This window comes from Bactrocera neohumeralis, chromosome 4, assembly GCF_024586455.1.
Source record: "Bactrocera neohumeralis isolate Rockhampton chromosome 4, APGP_CSIRO_Bneo_wtdbg2-racon-allhic-juicebox.fasta_v2, whole genome shotgun sequence".
NCBI lineage: Eukaryota > Metazoa > Arthropoda > Insecta > Diptera > Tephritidae > Bactrocera > Bactrocera neohumeralis.
In genome coordinates, this window is record NC_065921.1 from 1,662,925 (window position 1) to 1,685,327 (window position 22,403).

At 37.0% G+C, this 22,403-nt stretch overlaps 4 protein-coding genes across 8 annotated transcripts in view; 1 reads left to right on the forward strand and 3 right to left on the reverse strand.

The window, feature by feature from the left end:
* Positions 1 to 400: 400 nt before the first annotated feature.
* Positions 401 to 2,463, reverse strand: LOC126757538 (eukaryotic translation initiation factor 3 subunit J). Of its 2 annotated transcripts, none has more exons than XM_050471522.1 (6): positions 2,257 to 2,463; positions 1,895 to 1,986; positions 1,336 to 1,452; positions 961 to 1,249; positions 758 to 894; positions 401 to 691 (listed from the first exon to the last, which is right to left on the reverse strand). In XM_050471522.1, exons 1-6 carry the CDS (start codon positions 2,267 to 2,269, stop codon positions 629 to 631), a joined length of 711 nt encoding a protein of 236 aa, XP_050327479.1. In that variant the 5' UTR covers positions 2,270 to 2,463; the 3' UTR covers positions 401 to 628. The 2 variants fall into 2 exon arrangements, with proteins under 2 accessions (XP_050327479.1, XP_050327478.1); XM_050471521.1 differs by lacking the exon at positions 2,257 to 2,463 and adding an exon at positions 2,080 to 2,102 and having other exon boundaries at positions 1,895 to 2,021.
* A 281-nt stretch (positions 2,464 to 2,744) lies between these two features.
* LOC126757535 (armadillo repeat-containing protein 6 homolog) lies at positions 2,745 to 5,072 on the forward strand. Of its 2 annotated transcripts, XM_050471517.1 has the most exons (8): positions 2,745 to 2,856; positions 2,929 to 2,981; positions 3,044 to 3,166; positions 3,277 to 3,444; positions 3,495 to 4,112; positions 4,167 to 4,307; positions 4,377 to 4,526; positions 4,588 to 5,072. In XM_050471517.1, exons 3-8 carry the CDS (start codon positions 3,050 to 3,052, stop codon positions 4,804 to 4,806), a joined length of 1,413 nt encoding a protein of 470 aa, XP_050327474.1. In that variant the 5' UTR covers positions 2,745 to 2,856; positions 2,929 to 2,981; positions 3,044 to 3,049; the 3' UTR covers positions 4,807 to 5,072. The 2 variants fall into 2 exon arrangements, with proteins under 2 accessions (XP_050327474.1, XP_050327473.1); XM_050471516.1 differs by having other exon boundaries at positions 2,746 to 2,981.
* Positions 5,073 to 5,305: 233 nt separating this feature from the next.
* LOC126757536 (E3 ubiquitin-protein ligase TRAIP) lies at positions 5,306 to 7,425 on the reverse strand. Its single transcript, XM_050471518.1, has 9 exons — positions 7,120 to 7,425; positions 6,843 to 7,058; positions 6,707 to 6,776; positions 6,447 to 6,637; positions 6,253 to 6,345; positions 6,131 to 6,188; positions 5,955 to 6,071; positions 5,649 to 5,894; positions 5,306 to 5,588 (listed from the first exon to the last, which is right to left on the reverse strand). The coding sequence occupies exons 1-9, from the start codon at positions 7,233 to 7,235 to the stop codon at positions 5,403 to 5,405; spliced, it is 1,293 nt and encodes a 430-aa protein (XP_050327475.1). The 5' UTR covers positions 7,236 to 7,425; the 3' UTR covers positions 5,306 to 5,402.
* Positions 7,426 to 8,391: 966 nt separating this feature from the next.
* LOC126755020 (5-hydroxytryptamine receptor 2A) overlaps positions 8,392 to 22,403 on the reverse strand; it is a 138,219-nt gene continuing 124,207 nt past the window's right edge. For all 3 annotated transcript variants that reach the window (XM_050467279.1, XM_050467278.1, XM_050467280.1), the window contains 3 exons: positions 22,090 to 22,320; positions 14,794 to 15,805; positions 8,392 to 11,079 (listed from right to left, as the gene is read on the reverse strand). In XM_050467279.1, coding sequence (XP_050323236.1) covers positions 14,834 to 15,805; positions 22,090 to 22,320 — 1,203 coding nt within the window. In that variant the 3' untranslated portion in view covers positions 8,392 to 11,079; positions 14,794 to 14,833. The remainder of the gene's footprint in view (positions 11,080 to 14,793; positions 15,806 to 22,089; positions 22,321 to 22,403) is intronic.

A 22,403-nucleotide genomic window follows, 5' to 3' on the forward strand; every position in this document is an offset into this window, starting at 1 on the left:
GGTGATGCCAGAGAATCTTTTTTTTTCAATATTATAACGTTACCATTGGAGTATTGCTATATTGCTTTAGTTTTACAATAGTTGTCTGGTGTTTTTATGATAACTATTGTCAATAAACTCACATTGTGGTGGTTCAAAAGCACTGTTTTCGTTTATGTAACAAACTAATAGGACATCTCGACAGATTTAGCAATTGATGTCTATAGATCGAACATGCATCCCCGAAAACACTTCGGAAATGATTTCGCCAATCAAACAGATGCCCAATAAAAATATTGCCAACATCAATTGCAATAAATTGGCTGTGTAGTTGCAGCCTAAGTAAAAAGTAAGTTAGTAGGACATTAGGCTTATGCATCCTCAAGCGAAAATGTTATCCCAAATAGATCTAGCACATATGTGAAATTTTATGTTTTTTTTTACATATTTAATAAAGTATAATTATATAAAATGAATTCACAAGCATATTTGAAATTTCTTATTCAAAAATTTTTAGTGTACAATTTCAGATATTGTTCGTAGCGATCTTTTTTTATGTATGTATTCTATTTCAATTTTTAACAAAAAATTAAACGCGAAGAGAAATTTTCTATATGCATTAAGTATGTCACTCGCATCTCAATTGTATTTACATGAAGTCATCGTAATCCTCTGCATAGTCGTTTCCATATTTCTGATAGCCATCAATATCCTATGAAAATAAAAATACCGAAATTGAAAATGGGGTTGAAAGTTTGTGATTGTTTTAGATACGAACATCAGCTTCTGTACGCAAAGATACTTTATTCTTTCCTTTGTTAGCAGGTTTTTTCGCATTTTGTTTTTCCATTTTTAGCTTCTCCGTATGCAAGCTTTCTACATTCATTTTCACTTTTTTTATATCCGCTGCAGATACTGTAAAATGTACAAATGTATTAAAGAGCTATAAACTAACATTATTGAAGTGTAAATAACACTTACAATTAACACATATGCTACGAACTAGGTCCTCAACAAATTGTGGGAAGTGTGGCGATTCCTTGTAATGTGACAATTTCCAACTGAGCGTCGCACCAAATTCCTTAAACTCCTCTTTTGTTTGTGGATTGAATGCATCTAATCCATTACCGATTTCCGATACACCGAATGTTTCCAGCGCACTTTTGAGGTCTGATTCTTCTTGAATTTTTTTTAAGCGTAATTTTTCAGCCAACTTTTCTTCAGGCGTCAAGTTAGCTAGCCGTTTTTCTTCCTCTTCTGCAGCTAGGCGCTGTTGAAATGGAAAAATACTTCATTAGTATGTCTTTTTTTAATAGTAATTTACATCTAAACGTCTTTATAACTAATATAACATACTTCTTGTTCCGTTAATTTGGCTTTCAATGCTTTGTTTGGTTTAGTTTTTGTTGGCACTTCTGTTTTTTTCTCGGATTTTTCTTCATCCTTTTTTTCCTCCTCGTCTTCCCAACTGTCCTGTGGGCAATAAAAATGAAACATTTCGGTCATTAAAGCACTATACATTTAAAAAGGAAAATAATTAGCAAGGTTTTCATAAAAATACCTTTATAATATTTAAATAACATATTTATATATATTTTATTATGTTTATATTTATATAGAAACATATTTATACACGTAAATACTTATTTAAAATATGCAATGCACTATGTAATTGGTATGCCATAGCTTAACCCAAGGTAATGACAGCAATCGAATAAATAAATTGACCACGTGTACACAAAGTATAGTCAACCTGAATTTAAATAATGGAATACTAGAAAATCATAGGAAAACAAGTTGATATAATTCATAAACAAAATGTATATAGACAAATGTTAAAAACATTCATGCTATCTGAAACCACCGAGTTTTATGATTAAAGCATTTAACTAGCCAGGTAACAATACAACTTTACCTTTACATCCTCGTCGTCATCCTCTCCCTCCCATTTGTTAACATCATTTGTGATTTTAGGACGTATGACCACATCCTCATCAGCGGCTGACTCTGTTATACACGAACATAATGGAAAATATAGATGTCTTTGTTAAAATTTTACTAAATATAGTTCACATATCTTTCTTGCATAATATATTTTACTTTCTCATGTTCGAGCGAACTCACTTCGCCCTTGTATTATTAAGTAAAACTGCTGCTGTCAATTCACCTTCATTGCCTTCAGTGTTTGTGTCAGGCAATGACAAAACACATATGAATGTAGTGAAATGTACCAGCAATCCATTGATGGATCGACAACATTCCAGAACTGCTACTTACCCCAATCGGCCATTGCAAATTTTCAATGCAGAAAAGCTGAATTTTAGATGATATTGATGGTTTGAGAATTCAATAATTTTGTTTGTCCGTGTAGAAATCGCGAAATATATTAATATTTCCCTGTTTTGGACAGAGAATTGAATTGAAAGCAAAAAATGTGACAGACAAATCAAAACTATGACAAACGTGTGCAAGATCTTTTGTCATTTTTATTAAATTTTCTTTCCTTTTTGGATCTGCTATTTCAGGGTTGTATTTCAACGCACTAAATATTAGTTTTTTATTGAAAAATTTAACGATTAATTTAGCCCAAACGAAACAAAAATAATTACCGCCAAAACATAATTTTCCACAAACAATAATCGCTTTTGAATTTTCATTACATTCAATATGTTTATTCTACAATTTTACTATATTCAATGTTTTTTTATTTAAGAGTCAGCAACTCTTTTTGGAAACAGCTGGAGTGCCTTTCTACGAAAGAAATCAAAGAAGAATCATGCAAACCGTAAAATCGAAAATAGAAATCAAATAAATTATTTTAGAAACAAAATTTAAAGTGTATAAAAAATAAGATAATTTAAAATACAAAATATCAATGTACATATAAAAACTCAATACTGAAACTTAGCTCCATTTAATAGAAATATCCATTTTTTATATATTGATTAGGTGATAGAAAGTGTAGTTATTGAACAAAGAAATCATTGGTTGCACAAAAATAGGTGAGTGGGATGGATTTATGACTTCATTCCAGCAACAAAATATATATTTTTTCTACTTTAAGTGAAAAATGGCTAAGGTTATTTCGCAAGAAACCTTTGATGATGTGGTAAAGGAAAATATCGTTGACTTCTCCATGAGTCCTGATGAAGCAAAAGAAGAAACAATCAAGCAATTCGAAGCCCAGGTATATGCATATTTCCTCAACTGGGCAACTGTGCCATTATAAACAAAAAAATATTTTATTGAACTAAATATATGCAAATATTTATTCACTCAATATTTTTATATTAATAGGGAATTAATTTGGCGAACATCATTAAGGATTTAACAATAAATCCAGACACTGGCAAGCCTGTACTGAATGAAATAATTGATGAAATAAAAACTTATATAGGTCAAAAATCCACCGATACTAAGAAACTACTGGAAAACTTGTCTATCTTAGACACTGAATGCCAAAAGGTATTTTAAAATAGTTAATGTGGGTCTTTAAATAATTCGAATTTTGTCAGTCTATTTCCCATCGTGTACTCGCCGGAAAGAATAGTGCCCATGAAGCTCTTGTAACACTTCTAGAACAGGAACTGGTGCACCAAAACTCTTCTGAAAATGTGAAACCTAATTTATCCGTTTTAGAGGCCTGTTTAAAGTGCGCTAATAGTTTTACAAACAAACAGCCAGATATATTCGATGCAGAAGCCCTGGCCCTAATTTTGAAACTTTTATCCATCGAAGATGAAAATATAATAATACTTACGCTGCAATGGTTGCAAAAAGCAAGTATAATGCACGAAATCAATCGACAAAACATTGTCAATGCTGGAGTGGTGAAGAAGTTGAAGCCATTTGTGTCCAAGCAGAGCAGCCTAAAACTGATTCGAGAAGTTCTAGCTGTTCTGCGCTATCTTGTGCTGGACGATGATATTCGCGTAGAGTTTGGATGTGCACACGAACATGCGCGTCGCATTGCTAGCGAATACATTGTGGATTTGACAAAGTTATTGGGTGAATGCAATGATACCAATATTTTGTCAGATTTGGTGTTGACAATCGGTACCTTAGCGGTGCGTCAAGAATTTTGCACAACCATTGAGGATGCGGGTGGAATTAAATTCGTGTTTGATATCATGGTGAATATGAGCTTCATATCTAACAACATTATGATATTTTTAGCATATTTTCAGACCGCTAATCAAACATCTGTTCGTGTGAATCGTGAAGCATTTAAGCTATTACGTGCATTAGGCGGTAACGACACTGTGAAGGCGCATATTGTGCAACAAGGTGCAGCCCCAATTATTAAGCAAGTGCTAGAAACACATCTGGTGAGTGCTTTACCACATTTCGTCAAGCTTTGAGAGAAAAAAATTCATATAAATCATTTATGTCTACAGTCAAATGAGAATGTAGTCTCTGGGGCATTGGCTTGTATTGCAACATTGACATTGCGTGTTAAAGACAATAGTGCAGCCTTCTTTGCTACCGGAATTGCAGAAACCATTGTAGAGGCTATTCGTATGCATCCTAAAAATAAGATAGTTCAAGTAAATTGAAACACTTTCATATCTTAGTTCAAAATATTGTGAAAAGCTCTCTTTCGAACAGCGCAACGGTGCTTGGGCCATTCGCAATATGGTGTCTCGTTCACGCGATCAGTGCGAAAGCTGGATTTCCTTTGGCGTGGAGGATCTATTAAATACAGCGCTAAGTTCGCACCCATCAATACAACAGGATGTAAAGGCGGCACTTCGCGATTTAGGATGTAAAGTAGAACTTCGCGAAGAATTCACTGGAGTTGCTGAAAAGAAAATTATTGGCATGTGAAAGGCTTTTATAAAAACGCGCGTATGCTGACAAAAAAGAAGCTGGTATTGCTCATATTTATATCTTCAAAGCTTTAAAAGGAGCCTTTGTGTAAATTGAGCCCAGTATTTCCATTAATAATATACTACTATTTCACTTAGATCTTAATCGCAACATATACTCATTTCAATTTTTTTTACACAACCATATTCATACTGACAAACGAAAAACTACATATGTATTAAATTAAAAAAAAAAATTAACTACCACAAATGATAATAAGACAATGGAGAGTTTTAATTGAAACGTATTCAAACGTAGCTGGTTGGATATATAATTATTTTTCTTTTTAATTCCTTTTATATAAAAAAACTTGAAAAAATTAGTAGAATAAAGTGTAAGAATTGATACTGATATGGATCATAGCAAGGAATGCAATAGATCGGTGGGGTTGCAAGCGCATTTTTAAATTGTCGCATCATGCCAAGTATCCCCGCAAGACGAAAAAAATGCAATCTGATAATATACAACGTTTTTTTTTTTAATAATAAATATCTAAATTAAATACATGATAGGTACTAAATAGTTTTTTTTAAATGCATGCCTACTTGCAGACATCATTTGTTTAACTTAAACTTGCGCAAGCCACCAGCTTTCAGACGACTATCTAAATTACTCCCTATTGGCCTTGGCATTGTGGGCGATACGGCTCGCGTACTGCTCGGTTCGAAATTCATGCCAAAGTGTTTAGCTGTTGACGAGGAAGAGCTAATTGCCAGCCGCGGCTTCTTCATGATGGAATACTATATTAATAACACTTTATGTCATACAATATTAAAATATTTGTTAGATTTATCTCGAACCTTTTCTGTGATATCACTTTGAGCTTTGCGTAGTATTCCCAAGCTGCTACCGATTCCGTAAGCGGCACTGTCTTTATCAGTCTTTCTCGGAGATATTTTTAATGTCGCTAATTTCGTGGTTGTAACACCCGTTCGCTCTGGCAGATTGTCTTGATTGCGTTTAAACAATGGCAGCAGGCCTATACTGCTGGACTTAATATTGAGATAAGGAGAATTTGAGTCTTCAATTTTCTTCAGGTTTTCCTTCTGCAAATTAAGAGGATAATAAAAAAATAATATTTCAAAAGCGTACGGATTTATACGAACAATAGTAGGCGACAATGTTTGACGTTTGTCAGGCAATGGTATCGGCGCAGATTCTGTGCTTTGCCTGCGATGGTCTGGCATGAAACTTGTTGGCCCTTTGTTTTCAAGAACTTTTACCTGAAAAAGGATTAAGTATCAGATTTTGTTTTTAATATATTTACCCAATTATTTCGTACCTTCTCTTGCAGTTGATAGTTTTCACTTTCTAATTGTGAAATGCGCTCCTCAAAAGACCTGCGAATTTGTTTTGAATTTAAGTTTAATTAATATTTTAAAATACATTATATATTTATTTTACTTTTTAGTAGCCATTTCTTGCCGCAAATTGTCCTGCATAACTTTCATAGCCCGGCGCAAATCAGTTTTCTTTGTTTCACATGTGCGAAGTTCGCTGAAATGTGCGTAATGTAATAACAAGAGATAATCGTTTAAATATTTGCTCTAAGACCATCCCAACGCATGAATAATATTTCTGCTCTGCTATATACTAACCGCTTCAGTGCAGCTACCCAGGTGCACAGTCGCACAGGATCCTTTTCGATCTTGAGCATTTTTTCAGCTTCTGCCGTTGTTGCGGCGAGCACTGATTGTACTGACTCAATTGTTTTGATTTGTTGCTTTAGGCGTTCCACCTCTTTGCGTAAGTCGTCGGCCATCTTTGCTTCAGTCTTAAAGATTTTCAGCTGAAAACAAGCAACAAATTCTTGAAGGTAATTACAGGTGATATTTTTATAATTACATGTACCACGAACCTGTTCTGAATATGTAAGTATTACGAAATCGTTTTTCTTTATTCTTTGTTCCATTGCTTGAATTGTTTTCCTAATATACAATCATACTATTTGATTAATGAACATTTTTCTTTATATTAGAGTGTTTATTTCTTACGCTGCTTTAATTTGGCATTCCTTAAGCTCTTTAATTTGTTGTTCCGCTTTATTCAACTCTTTTTCTTTCATTTTTAATTGCAAACTAGCGTTGTCCACTTGCTCTTGCAGTGATCCCACGTCGATAGTGCTTACATCTAGATTAGCCAAGTTGAAATAAATGCGGAATATGTTACGATCCGTACACTTAGTTCGACACTGGGGGCATGATTTCGATCTGTTGTGGTAGGAAAATAAAATTCATTATAGTTGTATTTTGTAGTCGTACGTGTACTTACCGTTCCATCCACTGTTTTAAGCATGTTATGTGAAACATATGACCGCAGTTGGTTGCACGCACATCATCGGAGGCGACGAACAGCTCAGCACAAATAACACAATTTAAATTGAGCATTTCGACTTAAAATAATTCAAAGCATTCAACAAGCACTAATTTACTAATTATAACCAAAAAAAATGTATGGAATCAATTAGTTCATACATAAAATAATAAACAGCCAAAACAGTTACAGAGTTTCAGTTTCAATATTTTAGACACATTTTTCTTTCACCGCTTTCTTTTATTTACTGTTTTTGCCGCCAAATTCCTCCAAGTTCCTCAAGTGTCAAAATTCAGCTGATACCTCTTAGGACATCCAGCTCTGTTCGGATATCAATATCTTGTTTGAACTAGTGCTTGGACTGCAATTGTGCAATTGCAATTACCTCACATGTACAGTAGTTTCGTATCGTATATTAAATGGTGTAGAAAACTTAAAGAATTTTCTATAAAATTGTTAAACACCAATGCTCACATAAAAATATTGGCAAAGATAATAGTTTCATCTGGCAATAATTATGACAGTTAGTTGTCAATAAATGTTGCCTCGGTATAAATACCTACAATTTTTAATTTTCCACGTACATATGTATGTATGTATAATTCTTGCTATATCCTGAACAAGTTTGTTTCGTAGATTGCAACATCAAGTTTTTGAATTATAACTGTTTTATTTGCGAAGAGTATTATAGCTTCAGTGCGTAGTTACGTTTTTTCTTGTTTTTTAATCTCATTTTGCAAAATTGTCAATTTTTCTATTCGACTTTCGGAGTCAAGGGAAGGGATAGACTAGAACAAAGCTGTTAATTATCATGAAGTCCGTAAGTTTGTACATACCAAACATACATATATATGTACATATGTTTCTGGCGTTACACATATTCTAACAGCCTTAAAGAATTCAAGTGGCCGACTTTATTGCCAAACGTGACTCAGCCCTAGGGCCTGTTATGGATTCCTAACATTAAGTTTGACTAAAAATTTGTTTAGTTGACTGCACGAAACTGTAAGAATTTTAAAATCATTTTGGGTTGGGAAACAGTTCCACATAGTTAAAACCCAAAAGTACAGAAATCTATAATTTTACTTACCTTTGAATCAGAGCAATTTTACTGCAACTGAAGACTCTTCAGACATTGCTTACCTTTCGGAACAACCAATAATAAACAGTCACTTGGACGGTAATAATGAGTCCGTTCCAGCTTTGCAGCAATCAGTGAAAAACGGTTGTTTGATTTTTTACAATAATTCTTTTATAATTTATTTTCTCGCTTTGGCGCGTTCACCATTTTGAAGTTTTCTTGCAGCACAGTACAATTTATTTATATTTCATATTGTATTTTAATTTCATTCGTCTATTTTTGTTGTAATTAATGCTAGTTACAATTATGTTTAAGTATAAGTATGGTTTACAGTCTGTGCGACATGTGTTGAACAATCATATTTATTAGTAACCTACTTACTTATGTATACATATGTATATAAGTAGGTATGTATGTACATATGTACATATATGTATGTATATGATTTAAATTTCTCTAAGGTTAGGAGTATCAGTGATAGAATGAGATTTGATATACTTTAGATATTTCGCTAGTGGCTTTGAAGGGTTATAATTTTTTCACAGAATCATGTGTATGTACATATGTATATATATGTATAAATTACAAAAAAAGCATCAACGTTCGATAACCACTTAATGATAAGTGAATGAAACCTCTAATTTTTGAAACTTTGTTTTTTACTGGCGCACAATATAAATGGAAATCGCCTTGTAACTTAAGCTAAAAAGTCGTTTTTGCTAAAATCAGGTGCTTGCCGGAGGCTATTGGGGCTGAAGCCACCGGCAACTTAGTTTTAAAAATAACAAACAAAATCATTATATAATTTACTGTTATCTTAAAAATAATCATCAAATAAAATTATGGAAAAATAAGAAAAAATTAAATTCTCTGAAGACACACTTAACTGTCTTCTAGATGTGATTCTCATCAAGTGTATATCGAACATCGAAAATAATTATGAGTCCTAGGCTGTGTGTGTGCGGTATTTCGCAAACTGAACCAATGTTGAGAGCAATAGTTGACCGCTAACAGTTGAAGACTTCGTACGATTTGAGCAAAGTGTACAAAAGTGCCGTTAATTGGTTTCTGTGTTTGCGACAAATCGCAGAAAATAAGCCGGACTCAATTGCACCATCTTCATACAGCGCAACCGCTTGCCGTCTCACCCGCTACTGCTTCCACACTTCGTGGCAGGCGCAAGACCCGGACATACTTACATAAGTTCCCGGCTATTCCTACCGTGTCACCCTGGCAGACATTTCGATGCGACGCAACGCGACTTTTGAAGGCGCTCTCACTCGATATCGCGCCTCGGTCCTCGGTAAATGTGTATCTAGCTATGCATGAACTTAACTTTAACTGTGGGGTTTTGAAATTGAGCTAATGTATTTTGATTTTCTGAATTTTCTTTGCATTCGCAGCGCAGCTTGTGGTCTGCACGCTGTCATGAGTATTTTTGCTTTTGATTGAACTGCATTATTTATTATTGGCACTGCTCCGAATGCCCAGCAGCGCCTTACTTAGATGCATGTATGTATGTATGTGTGTATGTGCAGTGGGTACGTGTTGTTGGAGCCATTCTCTAAGGGATATCTAACCTCAATTGTATTAAGAATGCATTTATAAATAGTTTAACTACATAAGAGAGTAATAAGAGTATGCTAATATGTATGTACATATGTGTATGTTAAGCAATTTTCTTACATTTGTTTAACACATCTGCACGGTATTTATTATCAGTAGTAGTACCCATTTTCCCGAAAAATTACACTTTAGTAATTAACTAACGTTTGATTAATGCCATTAACTTTAGATTATTGTGTACATTTATGCAGATTTAGTCTGCGAGTTGCAGCCATATGCAAATATTTAAAGAAATCCATTTTTCGCGCATTTATTAAGGTTTGGGCTTTAACGCTATTTGCTTTTTATTCAATATCTAGCAATACAATTTATGTTTAACTCTTATAATTACTAGTATTTATGCTATTTTGCTAAGTGAGTTTGGCTTGGACTGTACAGAGGCAACACTTATTATTGTGTTTGCTTTACACTAACATGTCAGCTTAATTCTACAGTCAACAATTCATATAAATACCTACACGGAGACATGCATTGCCATGTCTATGCATGCATAATACGTGTATATGTGTGTGTGTACGAGTATACAAATCTATGTAACTGCTTAGTAACTAGTATACAACTATTTATGAGTAGTATTGAACAAAATCACGTGTTTATGTGTGGGTGTGTCGGTGTGTATGTATATTTGAAGCATTGCTAATTGTTCTCGTTCTTAATTTGCATTATTCAAGTTCTCACTTGTTGTTGTTGTTATCTTAAAAGTAGGTATGTGCCTTACATGCTTAATGTTAAACAAATTGTATGCAACACTTATATTTTAGAAAAACAGTTTCTTTACAATAACCTATTTACGATGCACTTCGTAAGTATTATATAACTTTTAATTAAGATAACTAGAGGGGTGTGATGATGAATGATCTATGCTTTCAGGTAGCTCGGCTGGAGCCTAACTACATGCTTTGTCCATTAGTCGTGGCACTCGGATTTACAGCGGGGAGAGTGCCAACCGTGGGAGCCATTTCTTGAGCTGAGATGTTGGAGTTTTAGTTTCAGTGCAATTTCATGTTGCCGGAATCTCCTCAACGCTTAGTTTTGCTTAAAATAGCACGATATGGTATGCGATTCCGTTATATTGCCCACAACTGTACATCGCTAATAATCAATGATTGGTGTTGCATCTTATACATTTCAGTCCAGAGGCTATTGACTTTACCACAAAAACTGTTTTTGGTTGCTGCCAAGAAATACCGCTGTGCTTCATAGTGGTTCTTCTGAAAATATAAGTAAAAAATTTAATAAAATGTGGACTTTTAATGAGTTTGACGAAACAATACAATTATATAAAGATTATTTTTGGAAACACTACAAGTCTTTTTCGACCAAAGCCTTAAAATTTGCCTATTTATGGGTTACGGATCTTAGGCACTAGTCAAAATGGATCCATTGGAGAGATTAATATTCGCAATTAAATCATTAATAAAGATGTGTCTCAGATGTCCACTGGAGGGTACATAGAACCTGGTGTGCGGAACTGAATAATGCCGTTTTCCATAGACTTTTGTACTGACCCTTATTTAGCCAAGAGATATACACACTTTCCCAACGAATTGCTGACATAAAAGGCAATTCTCGTTATCTCTCATATATAATATTTAAATATTCAAGCGACTGCCGCACAGTAAACATATCGAGATAAATGAAAGAAATGAAAGAAAATATAGAAATCACTTATCGCATTAAATAATAATAGAAATTTGCATTGGGGCCCGCTCGTTCAAACGCTAGTACTTTTTTCTTATCAATTTGCGGAGAAAAGGCAAAGTTTTATCTGCATTTTATCACTGGCGCTGTCATCTTCACTCGGCTACTCATTATCATGGCCATTCTCATTTATATTTTATTTCATCGCATTTTCCTCGCTCATCCCGCAGCATTGCCAATATCGTCGCTCGTTCGCCCGCTTAGTGCTGCTGTCGTTGCTGCTGCTGCGAACTCAACCCACACCGGCGTTGCTGACCTGCGGACCCAACTTTCCCCAGCAGCATTTGACATTTTTCACAGCCATAAGAAAAGGCATATGGAGAGCATGAGCAGGAGCGGCAGCCAGTAAAGGAAGTATACTACACACACACCCACGAGCGAGTATATTGCGGAAAGGGCTCGGTAGGCGCGAAACGCAAAAAATTAAAGAAAATCTTTAAAAACGTATTGAGCGTAGTGTAGTCACCATTCTACACAAGAATGTGAAGTATGTGTGTGGGTTGGATGTGAAGCTTAGAACTTTTGGATTGATAAAACCAAAAAAAAAAAAAATAAACGGCACTGGCATTGAGAAGTGTTAACACAAAATTCCGGCTGATAGTACTTTACATGACCTATTTTATTGTATTATAAGTTGGTAGTAAACACCGAATAAAGCAGGTCAAAAAGCACAATCACCAAAAGCTCTGTGATGAGTAAAGTAAGTGGATAAATTTTGTTATTTCAAGAGGGTCTAAATCACGGCACACGTGATCGAAACAAATAACCAACTCATACAGTATCTCTCGACACTTAACAGTCTAGAAACCTGTTATTATACCGGGAGAGAAAAGTAAGTATTTCTGAGAAAAGTGACTGTAAAACCTCATAGTTTCAAATTTATGCCGATAATTATTTACTTTTCCGAAAGAAGAGCTTGGGGCTCTCTATAAATGCTCACGATGCTCTGAGTTTCAGTCACAAATGAGACCGCATGTCGAAGGCTAAAGTTATGGAGAATATTCTAACGATATTGATTATAGTTTCAGATGCGTTTTTCTGATTTACATTCTAAAACTACTAAGCCTTTTCCAGTTACAAAAGAAAGAAAAAGTTACGCAAAATACGAAAGCAAAGGTCACCAAAGCTGACTGTCGCTCAAGAAACGCACACGGCTACTTTCCATCTCTGCATTCTTGCCACATTTCAATTGCAAAGGCATTTTGGTGTGCAGACCTGAAATTTTATTAATTTTATGCGCCCATTGGCGTTGAATGATGCAAGTAAACTGGATTTCCGCCTCACTTGGCAGAGTACTTCAGAGCCGGAAGTTTCGAAAAATGCACCCGTCGGCACTTCGTCGAGTTTTGAATCCTAATAATAGGCGTGTTAGGCGCCGAAATGGATTGCTTGGCTGCGGCAGCGGCAGCGGCAGCGACAGTTTGACGTATGCAAATTGATTGATTGACTGTCATTAGCGGCATTTGTTGTTGTTAGCAATGGGAGGCGCGTAGTGAGTTGCACAGCGTGCACAAAAGAATAATGTAAGGAAGAAATATGTACGTATGTTCGAAATTGCTTGGTTGATTGAAATATATTTAGTATTCGCACTTTATTCAGAGTTTATTTTTTATCTTCAAACAGAGAACCGAAAAAATTAAAACGAAAAAAAGATCTTCAATATTTCCCATATAATTTTAGTGGTGATTGAAGGCTGTCCATTGCTCATAGACAGGGTGCAGTACTCATTCGCGGAAACCAATTAGAAAGAAAGAGCACATATTTAAAGAAGCCATTTTAAGATTTCTTCAGTTCTTTCAATATTTCTTTACTTTAAAATATTTCGCACATTTGCTGCTTTGGTGTTTAATTTTGTCTGCAACCGAAATCGGTTTCATCTTCCATTGTCAGTTTTTCATGTAATTTCGATTTCTAATTTGTGAGCTTTCTTTCATGGTGGCCAATTCGTAACCAGATTATTGTAGGGCGAGCTTTGCGGCACACAATCAGCCAACAGTAGTCAACACTTCTCCGGGCAATAGCAAGATGGCCTGCCGTAACTGTCCCAAGCGATATCACTTTTTTGTTAACAAAGCTTCCGCAATTGCTTTCGCAAAATAGTTGTTTGTTGACAAAAGGGACATGAAAAAGAACTGTTTAAGGAGTGTAGCTGAGGATACGCAAATGCAATCAATTTGCTCCAGTGATTCTGCCAACAACAATTACGTAAAGATCTCTGCGGCAAGCAGTGCTTTTCGGTTTGCTTCGCCTCTTGTTTTTCTGCATTTTTGTGTTTTGTTTTCGTTTTTTGCAAAATTTTACTCATTTGTCTTTGTTTATGTTTGGTGGGGTTTGGCAAGATGTTGCGTATACGCAATGTTGGTTCTAATGAGTTTGTATACCAGAGCATTTATACCGTACACTATTCTTGTTTGTGGGTATGAATATTGTTTTTGAGTTTTTAAGCTGCTACATGCGTCTAAATCTTTGTATATACATGAATTTATAGTATATATAAATCCACAAACAAATTTCAATGTGCAGGAGCGGGAATTGCAGTGATAGCCATGCCATGCTGCGATTTTGGCGTACTACACTTTTGAATGGGGTTTGAGAGTGCAGTGTTTTCTAGCATGTTAGACGCTTTTTGCTGCTAATATAAATTTTTTGTTGTACTGCACTTGTTTCGCCTTTCGGATTGGCTTATGTCAGAAGTCACATTTCCTGCGACATTTTATAACAAATCCCTTTGTATTGAAGTGTACATTCTAGAAATAGCCAGTTCAGATTGCAATAGATTTTTAATAGTGCCTGAACAAGAAATAAAAGTGTGGCCGGTATTTCTTATATCCAAAAAAATAGTGATTTGTAGGATGGGGTTTGTAGGAGACAAAGAAATGGTCTTACATATGTATGTAAACCAATCAGTCAGCAAGCTGAAATGCCGAATACTCCATTAAGAAAAGAAGCATCTTAGTTGAACTGTGGCACCCCAGACTAGCTTTCAAAAGTCGAGATATGTGCTTAAGTTGGCGATAGTGAAGAGCAACAACAACTTCCCAACTAATTTATACATAATTCATGTTCATATTGATTCTGACCTAAAAGTAAGACTTATTTATTAGTATTTTCCAATTCACATCATTACTTTGAGTTTATCATTCTGGCTTAACCTGCAAATGTGTGTAGAATATGATAGAATGATCATTTCAACAAATTAAAAATAATTAAGCTCTTTGACTTACTGTGTGTTAACTGTTCAGACGCCAGTTGGCTCGCTGTTGCTTAAATCTTTCCACTGCGATAATGTACCGGACGATGACCGCCGAAGAGTATGCGTTTGAACGCCTGACGGAACTCCGGACTGAATATCGTGTAAATGACGGGATTCAGCGTTGAGTTGAAGTAGCCGAGCCAAAGGAATACCGACGCAAGCCCATCGTTAATCTCGCAAGTCTCACACAGCGGCAATAGCAGTGCCATTACAAAGAATGGCAGCCAACAGATAACGAAGGCACCGGTGATGATAGCCAATGTTTTGGCCGCTTTTCGCTCACGTTTAGCTTCCAACGTCTCCTTGCGTTTTGTCACCTTATGTACGGGATTGGCTATGCTGGATAATGGCTGCGGGTGCTTCAGCTTGGGTGTGGGCGTCAGTTGGCAGGAGGATGTGGCAGCCAGGGGCGTCGCTGCGGGCGCCAGTGGATGCAGATGTTCGTCACCACCGCTACTTGCGGTGATGGCGGTTGTTGGTGTTTGTGGCGACAGCGCCGATATGGAAGTGATTGTGGTGGCGTTGGAGGCACATGCAGCCGGCGGTGCTGTCTTGCTGCCGACTGACGGGGTCGCGGTGTCAGCATGCTGTTGCACTTGCTGCAACTGCTGCTGGAGCTGGGGATCCTCTAGTACCTCCGCAGTGCCGTTGGCAGCCGTGGCTGCGGGTGTGCCGCCATTTATCGAAGCGTGTGTAGAGCTTATGCCGTTGCTGTCGTTCGGGGCTACTATACATACTTTAGTCGTTGATGTTGTTGTTGTTGCCGTTGTGCTAGGCAGCTTATTGTTTTCTAAAGTTGTTGTCGTTATCGTCGCTTCCGAAATTGCCGCCGTGGTTATTGTATTTATATTGCTACTACTGTCTTTATGTTGTTGTTGCTGCTGTTGTACTGTTGAGGTTGATTTGGATGCTGTATGTTGTTGATTAGCTAACGCTACCAGGTGGGATACAGTCGATATTTGGCTTGTCGAAGTGGTCGCAATCTAAAGTAGAGTGAGAGCAGAATGGATTGTGAACGTTAGACAAAAAATTTGTTTCCTATATACATTCAAGTGCACGAGGAAAAAACTTAATCCTTTCAATTGTGAATATAATAGTGCATGGAAGAAAATAAATTTCAGTTATCAATGAAATTCTCAAAAATAGTTTTGAAAACAATGCGGTAAACTATTTCTGTGGTCTAGTTTCGAACAAAGCTTAATTTTAATATGATAATGTTGGTAACTCTACCATTTTGTGAAATTAATGGCAATCATAAATAAAGGGTGATCCATTTTGAGGTTCCCTACAGTTCTAAAGAAAATACACAGAAACTTCAATTTTAATTGAGACCGTTTATTATCACTGGAAAAGAACATTCTTTGGTCTATATTTTTTGATGATTGTCTCCTTCAAATGTTGGCCGCGGCTACGTCTCAGATTGTCCATTCGTTGAGTCCAATTTTTGATGACTCGTTCGAGCATTTCCACTGTTAACTGGCCAACAAGACGCGTGATGGTTGGCTCCAAGGCCTGAATCAAAGCAGGATTGTCCGCATAGACTTGAGACTTTACATATTTTCACAGTAAAAAGTCTAAAGATGTGGCACCTCACCATCTTGGTGGCCAATCGACCGGCTCAAAACGTGAAATTATCTGCTTACCAAAGTGTTCTCTTAATAAATCCATTGATTGAAGCGATGTGTTGGAAGTAGCATCGTTTTGTTGAAGCCAAATGTCGCCGAGATCGCGAGCTTCAATTAAAGGCATCAACTAGTCGGTTTTCATGGGCGCGATTGACGGTTACGTTCTCACCGGCGTCATGTGTGAAGTAATATGGACCGATGATTCTGCCGGCTTAAAAACCATACCAAACTTTTGTTTTTTCTAGATGAAATGACAGCTCTTGCATCCTTACAAATTGCTCTTCGTCCCAAATATGGCAATTTTGCTTGCTTACATTCCCATTGAGCCGGCTTCATCGCTGAAGAAAGTTTGGCTCGAAAATGTTGGATCTTCTTGGAACTTGTCAAGAGCCCATAGAGCGAAGCGATGTCGCTTGGGAAGTTCTTGTGGCTTCAGTTCTTGCGCCAAGTCATTCCATACGCCAGTCCGAGTTGCTGCGAACGGCTCTGAATCGACTCTCTACGGCCTTCGTGTACACTCTTAGCTACGGCTGCTATACTTTCTTCACTGCGATATGGACGTGGACTATTTGGTCGCATATTATCCGATAATGAATGCTGAGTTTCAAAATGGGTGATGGTGTTGCGAATAGTACGCTCAGTAGGCCTATTATGTTGACTATAGTGGGGCCAAGCGTGCGAAATACATGCTTACAGAACGTGAATTTTCGTAATAAATCTGTAAACGTTGTTCAGGTGTAATCTTTCCATGAAGAAATGCCAAACAATACTGAACAAAAATAAGATGACAGTTTGACACGACTCACGCGTGATCTATCAAAAGAGGCTATTGATAAAAGTACCTCTACTTGGATCACCCGTTACAAGTACTTGGTGTTAGTATTTGACACCGAAATAACCACATCGTTATTAACCTCAGTTAAGGAAGCTCTCATCTTTTCTTTTTCATAACATACATACGTAAGAACATGTAATACTTTTTAAATACTTTTGCACTACTCCCTAAAGTGTTGCTTCAAGGTGTGCGAGCCGAAGTCCTGCAGCCCATTCACAGTCAGAGTTGGTCGCACAAATCAAACAAACTGCACTCATAAATTTTAGAAACCAGTCCATCTTAAGAAACTCAATCAGCTCGTGCATGAATTATGGAACTTATCTTTATAGGTTAAAATTTTATGACTCCTCAGATAAAAACCACATCGTAATAAGCACACACACAGCTGCTCATAAATTTGTAATAATGAAGAGCATTTCACTCACAATTAGCAAGAGTGTTTCCTTGAACTGGCAAAGAACGTTGTCAACTATTGAAGGTGAGGAGTTTCTAGCTGAGGTGTCTCCAAAAGAGTAATTTTTGAATCTCTGTGATTAAGTAATTTTTAAAAAGTAGATGAAGGACAATGTCACTGCAGGCCGTTGGCGTATGCTAGTAAAGAAATATCACAAAATGAACAAATACCGTTAACCAATTGAAATTATAAATGGATTTGGGCGCTCACTTCATAACCTAAACTAAGCCAGAGATCGAAAGAAAAATTAAAAATTTCGTAATCTAATCTCAAACCTAAAGCTTATATAGCGTAAGTCTGAAGTTGGGTATTTATATTATTAATATTGCTTTCTTCAAGAAATGGGTCGGCGTTTCTCTTTCTTGATTGCAATTTGTTTGCTTCATCTTCCTCAGTCCATCTATGCACGGCACCCGAATAAATAAGTTTATAATTCCATGCTCCGAGGGGAGCTTCCCCACACCGTGCGCGCCTCTTCCAATCAAACATTGCGCTTTTGTATCTTACGCTCAATTTAATCAAATTAATGTTGTATTTCAGTAAATTCATTTCATTTTATTTCCATTTTTATTTGCGGAAACCAACGTGTACGCGCCTTCGCAAACACACACTCCAGTGCGTGCTCGTACGTGTGTTTGTGGGTGTCATTTGACGACGAAATTGGCATTGCTGTGCCAGCAACGTCTGTGGCACGAGCTCAGCGCCAATTCCGCTATTCCGTTTTTACGTTATTTTCAGCGCTGTTATTGTTGTGGTTGTTGTTGTTGATCGCCGTTCAAGTGTTATCGATATTATTGCGGGTTTACGAGGTGTGCGTTGCGCGCCTTCGCCGTCAGTTAGCGGAGCAGATTTTTACAACAAGTATTCTTAATATAAATTTTCATCACGGCCATCAATGACACTTTTATGGGGCGCCGCGGTTCGCAGGAATATTGTATGCATAACGGCACATGATTACCACAAAAGTTTGAGGTTATGAGCGATGAGTATCCCAACATCGGCTAGGTCAGAGCACCAAAAACAAGTGTTTTATTTTAATGCCACCCGAAAATATAAATATAAAAAATTTTGTAATAGTGAACTTTTTCAGTGGCGCAAATATTCGTATATTCGTGAAATAAATGTACATTTTGTTTGAAGGGTCGCGCTGTCCGCTATCAATAACCCGGAACGAGAGGCTGCAGTGGGATTTCGCGCTGTTTTTTTTTTGTTTTTATGTTTTTTTAATATTGACTCTGTTAGCTTTTGCTGTCGCTATATGCCAGCAAAGCGGCACAGTTTCCTTTGGCGATATTAAATATGCCTTGGCGTATACGTTACCCACACGCAGGCACCAGCTCAGTGGCGTTCACTTACTCTCCGCTCATTACTTTTTCACGCTGTCCGCTTTCACATCGCGAGTTATCATTATATACAGCACACAATGCGCATTACATAAGATAATAATAAGGTGGGGATTATGCACTCTTGCAAATCTTATACTAATTCGAGTAAATATGTGACTGCCGCCTGCTGTCAGTGCTTATGTAAATGTGTGTGTGCGTATTTATGTTTAATTTAGTGCAAGGGCGCTTTTTCGGCACATATTTGAGGCGGTCTGGCGTAAAATTAATTTAATATGCACGCTTATCCACATTTCCTTAGTGGAAGGTACATTTACTTGTTCGATTTTCGACATGGCGAGCGCATGTTTAAAATTTACTGTGAAATTATCCAAAAAGAGAACAGTTCTTACACAAAACATACATACGTTTAATCACTGCTCAAATGTACATAGATCAGAGTTCAACGAAGGTTTTGGGTGCATGGAATGCGTTGGTGTGGTCCAACACAGTCGCAATTTATGTTAGTTGAAACTTTAATATCAAGTGAGACATGACGACAGCTCCTTTTTTGTGAGCTCAGCTACCTTTGCTTGCTTCCACCGGCTTTAATATTTCACTCAATTTAACTGCAATCCATATATCTGTGTGCAAAATGTGACCCCAACTTTATGCTTGGCCTTACAATTTGATTTCGGTTGTTTATTGAAATGTCATAATATATTTATCCGCCCATACCTTTATTTTTCCATCCTCTGCCAATTTGTGAGGCAAACCGCAGCGCATAAAAAATATCAAATAAAATGCTAAAGTGAATTAGTGCGCATGTAGATGTGGGGGGCGAGCAACGCGGCAGTTTTTCCAACAGTTTGCCATGAGTCCATCGCTGGTCCGTTGTCTGGCTCTGGTGCGTTGGCAGAAACCTTGCCAAGGCAAATATTTGTTCTGTGTCGAATGTTGATTGTGAAAAATTGTGCGCTGCTTGAACAGCAGGCTTCCTAATAAATACATATTTACTTCAAACCGCACATGGAGATTTGCGCAAACAATGACAGACAATTGAAGGTCATTTATCTGTTTTCCGAATGGTGACCAACGCATTTAGGTGTAGACAAATTATCGAAATAAGACCCGGTTGCGTTTGACGTTCACGCCGAACTCGATGAAATGAGAAGTGGCGGCTGAGAGAATTACTTTGGGATTGGGATGGACTCAACAGGCTGACGTTAGATATTAGTTATAAGAAACGGGGCTCAATGCACCGTCAATGATACTTATCAACTTCACACACTTCACTTCTAGAGAAAATAAGTATTCTTTTTTTAATTCAAGGTAATTTGGTTAAATAATTGCTAGAATTAATCACCTTTCATTCCAAGGCAGCTGAAAGCTTAAAGATTATTATTTAATTATTATCCAATAAATGGATGTCTCTGTCACGGTTAATAGAATAAGCTTAAAACAAAAGCTACTTAATTCAAGCCCAGGATGACTCTGACCAAGAACCATAGCTTCAGATGAAGTTGAAGTTGTCAATGGGAAGCGGATTAGTTTATCCTTCAGCGAATGAGAGACAACAAAAGTCGTTGTTGTCAGCTCTAAATGTCCGTCGGACATACGTTGAGAGCATTTCTATATAAATTTCACTCATCTCAGTACTCAGTACATAACTGTGTGAGAAACTCACAAGAAAACTTACTAGACGTAATGTGTGGTGATTCCGCTCCGCCCGCTCCTACTTTTCAGTAGATCTGAAGATTCTTCTACTCATTCTGTTAGACATTCTGAACCATTGGCAATAGCTGAATTGCGCAAGAAGGCGGAAAGTTTAATAAAAATAAATCTCAACTGACACTATATTTAATGAGTGATAATTGCAAATTTTTGTACCGTACGAGTAAAGCGATTATAAAGTTAGTGTGAATTCATGGCGCCTAATGCCAAAATTAATATATAGTACACATGTACTCGTATCAGCATAAGTATCTTCTGCTTGCTTATTCATGAGTTTTGTGCGTTCTCTCTGGCCAACTAAGATCCTTCGAGGTCAGTTTGCATGAAGTTAAAAATTACAGCGTGCGAAGCTTAAAAGTTAACCAAACCATGAAGTTCAGCAGTGCATTGCTCGGGACGCTGGCCGAGTTACCAAAGCCACTAAACTACTAAGAAAATCGAGGCGACTTTCAAAGTTCAAGTGTAAACAACAAATTAAGGGATTCGAAATTGATGCCTTGAATAAATTTTACTGTCATCCGTTCAAATTTATTGACTTTGCGGCACATTTACTTGGCTTTTGGAGCTGCACAAATACAAGAAGTGATATGAGTGTTTAAATTCGAGATTAGTTTGGGCTAGTTGACTGACTTGGAAAAAGAATTAGGTGCTTATATGTAGCAGACATGTAGTTAGTGCAGCATTTACTTATTTCGGGCTATATGTGTATATGTGTGCATATGGGAAAATAAAAAAAGTGCTAATTTCTTACTAAATGCAGTACTCAACCTTTTTTAAATTGTTAAGGATTGTTATAATCAGATCAAGAATCGCAACACCTTCCTCCGCCTATATTTTCCAATAACTTTTCTAAAAAGATTTTGACCTAATGCTAGTCAATATTGTGCAATCCCGCAAACATAGAAGTAAACAAAAGTTATTACTGCTTCTTGAGCTTTCTGCGAGTTTCTTTTAATTTATTTATTTTTTCAGTTTGTCTCAAAATCTATTTGATGCCTGCAAACAATTTCTATATTTTTTTTAATTGGCGTGCAAAGTTTACGTATCTTCACAAATTGCAGTCGTAAATCCCTTAGGCAAATTTATTATTTAGTGGCGGAACTGGGTCTGTCTTTAAATGTTTGTTTGTGACTGAAATTCGTTTGACATTACGCCAATTATCCCAAAACGGCCCTTTGTCTCGTGCTGAAAATTTGTATTTGTGCGTGGCTTATTGCCACACGCAGGGATGAGCTGACATTCAGGTGCACACAAAGGGAGCGTTCAACATAACCTTAAATTTGTTATCCGTACTCACCTCTTCGGGATTATTGCTAAACATCGTGGTCGACTCGACGCCCGCACGACTCTTACTGTCCACATTACTGCTGCTGAACTCGGTGTCCTCCACGGTGTTCACCGTGTTCGTTGAGTTGCCTTCGACCAGTCCGAGCGTTGTTTGGCCGACGGCGGTGCTGGCGTGAGCTGCCCCGAATTTGCCGATACGCAATCGAAGACGGTTGCGCTTCTTCTGCACAGCCAAGTCGGGCTGAAATGAGATGGCAAACACAAATATTATAGACTGAGCAGTGAGCAAATGTATGTACGGTATGTAAAGAAAGGAAAAATCGA

Coding starts and splice junctions, on each gene's coding strand:
- LOC126757536 (XM_050471518.1), bottom strand. CDS start 7,235: ATGCTCAATTTAAATTGTGTTATTTGTGCTGAGCTGTTCGTCGCCTCC. Junction 6,189..6,252: donor CAAGAAATGGCTACTAAAAA/GTAAAATAAATA, acceptor ACAAATTCGCAG/GTCTTTTGAGGAGCGCATTT. Junction 5,589..5,648: donor AAAGTGATATCACAGAAAAG/GTTCGAGATAAA, acceptor TTATTAATATAG/TATTCCATCATGAAGAAGCC.
- LOC126757538 (XM_050471521.1), bottom strand. Junction 1,453..1,894: donor ATGACGACGAGGATGTAAAG/GTAAAGTTGTAT, acceptor TATTGCCCACAG/GACAGTTGGGAAGACGAGGA. Junction 1,250..1,335: donor CCAAATTAACGGAACAAGAA/GTATGTTATATT, acceptor CCATTTCAACAG/CGCCTAGCTGCAGAAGAGGA.
- LOC126757535 (XM_050471517.1), top strand. CDS start 3,050: ATGGCTAAGGTTATTTCGCAAGAAACCTTTGATGATGTGGTAAAGGAA. Junction 3,167..3,276: donor TCAAGCAATTCGAAGCCCAG/GTATATGCATAT, acceptor TTATATTAATAG/GGAATTAATTTGGCGAACAT. Junction 4,527..4,587: donor CTAAAAATAAGATAGTTCAA/GTAAATTGAAAC, acceptor TCTTTCGAACAG/CGCAACGGTGCTTGGGCCAT.